This window comes from Budorcas taxicolor, chromosome 10, assembly GCF_023091745.1.
Source record: "Budorcas taxicolor isolate Tak-1 chromosome 10, Takin1.1, whole genome shotgun sequence".
Classification (NCBI taxonomy): domain Eukaryota; kingdom Metazoa; phylum Chordata; class Mammalia; order Artiodactyla; family Bovidae; genus Budorcas; species Budorcas taxicolor.
Window position 1 is genome coordinate 21,933,783 of NC_068919.1, and position 7,269 is coordinate 21,941,051.

At 55.5% G+C, this 7,269-nt stretch overlaps 1 protein-coding gene across 1 annotated transcript; it reads right to left on the bottom strand.

The window, feature by feature from the left end:
- Positions 1-2,439: 2,439 nt before the first annotated feature.
- Positions 2,440-5,998, bottom strand: REM2 (RRAD and GEM like GTPase 2). The gene is made up of 5 exons (XM_052647170.1): positions 5,896-5,998; positions 4,344-4,685; positions 4,054-4,127; positions 3,125-3,332; positions 2,440-2,735 (listed from the first exon to the last, which is right to left on the bottom strand). Exons 1-5 carry the CDS (start codon positions 5,996-5,998, stop codon positions 2,440-2,442), a joined length of 1,023 nt encoding a protein of 340 aa, XP_052503130.1.
- Between the last annotated feature and the right edge of the window lie 1,271 nt (positions 5,999-7,269).

Here is a 7,269-nt window from a genome sequence, read left to right on the forward strand (position 1 = left end):
TCTGTGTCTCTTGTCCTGACTTGTTCTGAATTTCAGACTCAGCTATCTGGGGAGCAGTTGAAACTCTCCATATGGATGTATTTCTGAGCATCTCAAACTCTAGAGTCTCCAAAATGGAGCCGTTTACTGGCTACCTCCTCTGTCCCCTAACTGCCAGTTCCTCACCATCCTCCCGTCACCTGCAACTCCTCCCTTGCTTTATACCCAGCCACTCAGTTGCCAGGTCCCACAGATTCTGCCTCTGAATTTCATGCCACCTCTCCTTTCCCATTGCCATCGCCCTCAGGATGCTTCTTCATTACTCTCCATGTGTATTACTGTGATTGTCCCCTAAACTCAGCTCCCTAGGCCTTGCTTCAGCTGCTCCAGTCCACGAACACCTGTCCCCGCCTCCTCTTCCCAAAGGACCAGCCCCATCATGTCACTTACACACTCGGAGCCCTTCAGTGACTCTCACTGCCTTCCAAGTTGGGCACAAACTCCTTTGCCTGGCATTTAAGGTCCTTTGCAGTAGAGTTCCCAACCTTCTTTTCAGTGCTCATCTCTTACCCCTCCTCTTCATGTCCCGGAGGTTTCAACCCAACTGTAGAACCATCTGGTCCCTTAATGGGCCCAGTGTGTTTTCCTGCATTTTGCAACTAGGACTGCCTCTGTCCCTGGTCCCGAGTTTAGTGCTGGTTTACTCCACTATAGCTGTGTAATTTCTCTGGCCCATTTACCACAGCCACTGCCCATGGCTCTGCCCATAGTGTCCCCTGCATTTCTTCTACAGTTCCTCTCCCTCTTCCCCTCGTCCTCACCAGAAGTGGAGCCTCAGGTGCAAAGTTCCATACAGTCACCATTAAATATCAAGCAGACATGAGTGGAATCCCAGTTCTCTTGCTTATTAACCTCAGGCAAGTAAAAGAAGTAGTAACACCTTATAGTCATTCAAGAATTGAGATAAAGTGAATAAAGTCCTAAGGACAGTGTTACTGTTCTTATCATCATCTCACCACCCGTGCTGGGCTGGTTCCCCTTGGCTCCTCCTTAGCTGCAGGGACTCAGGAGACATCCTTCTTCCCATCGAGCTCTGGGAACCTGAGTAGGGTGGAGTGGAGGCCTGGCCCCCAGGTGCTCAGGTAGCCGTATCCTCTGTGTAGGCATGAGGGGAGTTGGTGCCTCTGCTCTTTGTTCAAACTCATGGCTGAGGCAGCAGCAGGCGTGGGTGTCCCCAGAGGAGGCACTGACAGCTTCAGTACTCACATGGGCCTTCCAGGTGACAGCTGGGGTGGTGGGGCCCTGCCAGGGAAGGTGCAGGACGACCCCCATTAAACCCCAGCTGATGGGCCTCCCTGTTGGAGGTGGGCCCCACCTTGAACCATCCCAGGTCACAGCTGAGAGTAGTTCTGGGCACAAAATGTAGCCTCCAGCCTGCTCCTTGCAGGATTAAGGGGTAAGGAGATGGGGACTTGATCACCGAGTTACCGAGTTATTCTAGCAGGTCCCTGCTCCTCCCCAGGCCTGTTTTTTCATTGGCAAAGGGACAAGTTGCACTCTGTTCTCTAGGGACCTTTTTCGACTTGTCATGGACTACTCAGACTAAGTTCCGGAGCCTCCCTAGAACTGTAAGACGAAGGCTCATAGGTGCAGGGAACCTAAATCCATCCAACCCTTTCTTGGGAGCTTTGAGAACAGAGAGTCAAAGTGAGCAAGTGCAGTAAAAAAATTCTTTATTGAAAAGAGAAAGGTGGTCCCCTTGGTGGTGCCTCCTGGGTCCTGGCCAAAGGCAGGTTGCCACCCCTCAAATCTTCAGGCAAAAGTCTGCGCGCCTTACCTTTAATAACCTTAAAGGGGAATTGCCGTGGTGCCGCGGTAAGTCCCAGAATCTGAAGAACACCGCTTCCAGGCCCTGCCTTTAAGAACTTATAAAGGGCAAAGTGGACAAGTGCACCAGATCAGAGACGGGACGCTGTAGGAAAGTCTCAAAGAAGAGGCTCTGTGACTTTAAGAATCTCTTACGATGAGGCATGTTCGCGCTGAGTACAAAGGTGGGAAACTGTAAAGAAGCTTAGAAAGCTGTCTTCCAGTTCTTGCTTTTAGCATCTCTTTACAGGAGAGGTGGTCAAGCGCGAATTAATAAAAAAAGAAAATCCCTTGCAGAGCTACTTTTCTCCCCGCCCTCCGGAAGCCGCCCCGCCCAGCGGCCGCGGCGCGCCCTCCACGGGTCCGCGTCCTCTCTTGCCAGGAGCCTAGAGGCCGGGAGGTAAACGGAGAGGGCATGGAGCGGGTGGGGCGACGCCCCCCGGGGTCTGGGGGCGGGGGCCCAGCCTCACGCGGTCACAGCAAGGTGTCCCGGGAGTGTTTGGTTTCCTAGACAGTCTTCAGGGAGGAAGCCGAGCGAGGGCGGGGCGGGGTTAGGGGGCGGATAGAGAGCGCGGTGACCATGGCGACCACGGCTCAGAGCACGGAGAGGTCGTGGCACGATCTGGAGCGCTGCTTAAAGAACTTGGCGTTGCGCGGCACCAGGTTGGCAAGGAAGCGCTTGGCCTTCTTGGTGAGGCTCTCGCGACGCGCGGGCGGAGCGGGGCCCTCGGGGCTGCCCCACTCCGGCCGCGGGCCCCCGGCGCCATTCCGGCCCCGCCGCAGCCGGATCTGGCGCACCGCTCCTTCGAAGAGCTCCCTCGTGTTGTGGTGCAGCGCAGCCGACGTCTCGATGTGCTTGCAGCTCAGTGTCCCTGCCAGATGGCGGCCCTCTACGAGAAGGGACCTCTTCAGGCTCCCGCCCGCCCACTGGGCTGCGCTAGGCCCGGGATAGGGCGAGGCTGGACCTGGGGGCTCCAGGGCGTGCAGTGAAAAGGGATTGGGGCAAGTCAATCTCTTGCACAGAGGGAACAAGCAAGGATCAATTGGAGGGCGGTGGTGATGGGGAAGGGGAGGGAGAAAAGGGCCTTCAGAAGAGGTGAGGGGGAGTGAAGAGAGGGTCTCAAGCCCTAGGCGTGGGCATTGAAAGTCTGCCCTTAACCTGGGGCCAATTGCAATTTTGTGCACCTAGGAGGGTAAAAGGGCCTTATGGAGAAGAGATGACCTAGAAAGGAGAGAATCCTCTGAGATTGCAAATATGGATGAGGTTCAGGGTACTCACCCTCCAGTGAGACCTCCCGGGAACGGGCCAGGTCACTCTTGTTTCCAACAAGGATGACAGGAAGGTCGTGGTGGGGCCTCCCAGCCCTGAGCCGAAGTAGGGTCTCTGGAACTTTGGAGAAGCTTCGTCGGTCGGTGACTGAGAAGACGATGAGAAAGGCATCCCCCATCTGAAGGCAGTGGTCCCGCAGCCACCCCCCTGCATCCCCCTGCAGATGGGCAGAAAGTTGTGGGATGTCAGGGCTGGGGGCACGGAAGAACCTGCCCAGCACCTGCACCTCAGGGATGAGGCACCAGGATGTGAGGGCAAAGCCACCTGCTTAGGACACAGCATTCTGCCAAACACATCTAATACTCAGAGTGTGTTTGTGGAGGGGGGAGAAGTTTGTAATGTGAGCCCCAGAGGGGCAAATGGGGGACATAGGATCCTAGACTAGGGTAGTCCATCCTACTTTCTTATGCCTAAGCTCTTCAAAAATGAATGCTATTCAAGTGTATGCAATCTGGCCTCTCATTTCTGCATAGTAATCATTTATGTCCATATAGTCACAGGGCCTCACTTTTTTTTTCCTTCCCTGACATTACAAAGCCCTGAGCTCCTATCCTGTCAGATCAGTCTCTTCTAGGCTAAAAAATGTACAGAGTGGGTCTATTTCAGGGTTTCCAGCCTGGCTTCCAGCTGCAAAGTTTGTCAAATTCAGATCCTAACATTCCTCTGGGTCAGAAGATCCTGAAAACCAAACAGCAGTTCTCAATGCAATGGTGTATACATGGGTGTCAGCCTTTGCTCTCTGAGACCATATATATGAAGGGTCAGGTTCCATTACTGTTAAAACCAGGGTACCAGCCTTCAGTCTTCAGCCAAGACTTTGCCCCTCCTCGGTTCTCCCAGGTTTCATCACCTGCTTGCAGCCACATCTTAGTTCTTACCTGTTCCCAGATGTCATAAACAACTAGAGTCACTTCCTCCTTATCCACCATGATGCGTCTCTCATAGGTGTCCTCTGTTGGGAAATAGAGCCAAGGAAGAGAGCCCATTAGGAGGCTCCCCAACACCTGTAAGACCTGGTAAACAGGGACCCCCTCCAGAGAAGTTGCCACAGAAAGCACTGGAACAGTTTCTAAGTTCTGGCCTCCGGGACTGCACATGCCTTGAGCTCTTCCATCCCTGACTAGGGCTCCAGAGGTGCCTTCAACCCTTACACGGCTCCCCCAAATACCTGGGTTCTCCAGCTCGTGAGCACTGTCTCCTTGGAGACCACCGAAAGTGCCTGCTAGGGTGCTCTTGCCCACGCCGCTCTCCCCCACCAGCATGACCTTGAAGATGCCATCCTTTTGGGTGGGGGCTGCCTCCCCTGAGCCCAGGGAGTCAGAGGAGCCAGAGGATGAGGCTTGAGGTGGCCAGTCAAGTTCATCTATAGCCTGGGCCCGCCGCAGCTGGTGCTTGTAGGGGACAGGCATACTGCCTCTTCGTCTGGGGGCCCCTGGGGCAGGGGGTGGCCTGCCCCAGTCCAACCCTGCCAACAGTTTCTCTGGCTTCTTCAGCAGTGTGGCATCTGCTTCTGGGGGGACAAAGAGAAGGAAGCTAATGAGTGGGGTAGGCCTAGCCATCTGCAGCAGGCTCAGTTCTGGCTGTTCCAGCCTCAGAAACCCCGTCGATGACCCTGACCCAGAAGGAGCTGATAATTTTTGTCTGACCTCTTCCATAGAACACCAGAAGCCTGAACTGGTGGGGCTCCCAGGAGCTGACCTGAAGGCTTGCCCAGCGTGGTTCCAGCCACAACCTGTTCAAAACATGCCTCATGCAGGGGAGGCACCTGTGCGCAGGCTCACACTCCCACACACACTTCACACTGACACACAGTCACACCCCCAGACTAGGCCTCTGGCCGGGTTGGGGAGAGGGGCTGCCACGCCTTCCAGTGAGAGGCCCTGCCCTCTCCTGCTTCCTGCACCGGCTGATCTCCACACTGGGGAGGGGCCCAGGGGATGGGAAATGAGCTACTGCCCGGGTTTTGGGGGTGGGTACTGACAGAGTCAAAAACTTTGTGGGGAGCTGCTTCCCAGGGAAGGGCCTTTTCTCAGATGTGTGTGTGGGGTCTCCATGGGTGTGTGGAAGGGGCTGCCTCTTCCCATGGCCCTGTAGGGACGTCCTGCAGTGCATGGCTATGTGTGAGTCCTACTGCACCCCTGGCTGTCCCTGTGAGTCCCAGACAATATTCTGTTCACGGCTGGGTGGAGGGAGGGAGGGAGAGAGAAATAGCGAGAGAGCGGGAGCAGGGAGAGTGACAGTGCATGGGTCAGGGTAACGAGGAGGAAGGAGACACAACAAAGGGGGATGCAGAGAGGCTGGAAATAGCCCAGGATCAATACTTGACTGGCAGCCAGGGCCTCCAGGAGCCAGAGAAACCCTTACAACAGGTCCCCAGGGTAGCCCCCTGCCCGTGATTCCCAGGCTTGTGGGCTGCCCCTTGTCTTTCCCCTTTCCTTCCAGCCCATCCCAACCTCTCAGGAATGAGGCAGACCTAGGGGCTAAGTACCAGTTTCTCCAGCAAAACCCTGGGTGATGGATGAAGGGACATTTAGGCAGCCCCGCTCTGACCCCCCTACTTAGCCCAGCCCTAGTGTGGGCAGGTGGCTCCCTCATTTCTCAAGTGGCTCTTCCCTTCTTGTTGGGTTCAAGCTCCTTCAACCCCTAATTCTGACCTCCCCACCAAAGCTTCAGCTCCCACCCACATGGCTTCAGCCAGAACCTGTCAGCTTAGCTCTCACCTGGTGTGGGTGTCTCTGGAGGAGAGGCCCGGTGGCTGCTGGAGGGGCAGAGTGCTGTGGTTTCCGTGTCGGTGTCCATGTCGGTGTCGAAGTCCGTATGCATCGTTGTGCGTGTGCAGCCCGGCAGCTTGCAGCACCCGCTCGCTCACTCAGCAGCACTGTCAGCTTTTCCCTTTAAATACCAACCCCCGGCCAATGCTCGCCACCCCCCACACCTGGGGAGATAGCCCCGCCCCCTGATGAGGTCACATATGCTAATAAACCGTGATGTCAGCGGGATTCCCTCCTTTCTGTCCCCCCCCCCCAACCCCCCGTCCTTTGTGTCGCTTCCTTCTGGGGCACACCCACAGCGGAGTCTGGTTAACATGTGAACAGAACAAAGTCAGAGGGGCAGAAGAGACAGGTTCAGAAAAGTGGGGCGAGAGGTCATGGGTAAGGGAGCTGAGGATGGGAGGAATCAAGGATCCAGGACCTCGGTGGTCTTCCTCCAGGAGCTAGGACTATGTGTCATTTGTCTGCGCATCCTAACCCCTTAGCCCAACGTTCAGCCCCGAGTGGGTGCCCAGTAGCTAGATGGAGGGGCTGAAGGAAGAAACCAAAAAAGACAGGGACAGGAGGACCGCCACCCTGCCACCAAGCTTTCCTGTCGCCCCCTCCTTCCGCCTGTAGCCCCTTCTGGGCTAAGACCCACAGAAGTACCCATTTCCCAGCCTGGCCTCTAGGCAGATGGGGGCTTTGAGGAGGGAGACATGGCGCTGTTTGGGCAGCTTCGTTTTTTTACTTGGTTCAGATAGGTACAAACCACTGTGGAGACTTCCTACCTGTCCCTTCGTCCCAGGCCCACCAACCTCGTGTTAATCAGAGCAGGAAAAAGGGGAGGGGCAGCTAGCCATCTGGAAGTTCCCAGTGCGCAGGCTGCAGGCGGGTAAGCCCCCTCTGGTGCTCTCTGGAGCAGTCCCAGGCCTTCTGGGCTATACTGGCGGTGACACCCACCTCTCTGGGGAAAGCCAAGATAGAGGCACTGCTCTACTGCACCTTTTCTGCCAGGGCCCTTCCACTTTAGGCTCCCACTCTTGTCTTCCTGACATACTCAAGGACCCAAACACGCATTTCGATTTACTGGCCCCTTCTCACCCGTTTTGTCAGATGCTGTGCAAAGCACCTTCCTGAATTATCTCCTTTCATCCTCATGACCCTGAGGCTCAGAGTGATAGGTGAGTGGCCTGTACTCCAGATCAATCATGCAGCTGGAAAATGGGGACACCATGATTCCCACCCAGATCCTTCCAGTGCCAGAGACTACCTTTTATCTCTGTCTTTGTCTTAAATATTCCAGCTGTCTCCTATTATTGGGAACAATCTTTATTGCCATCT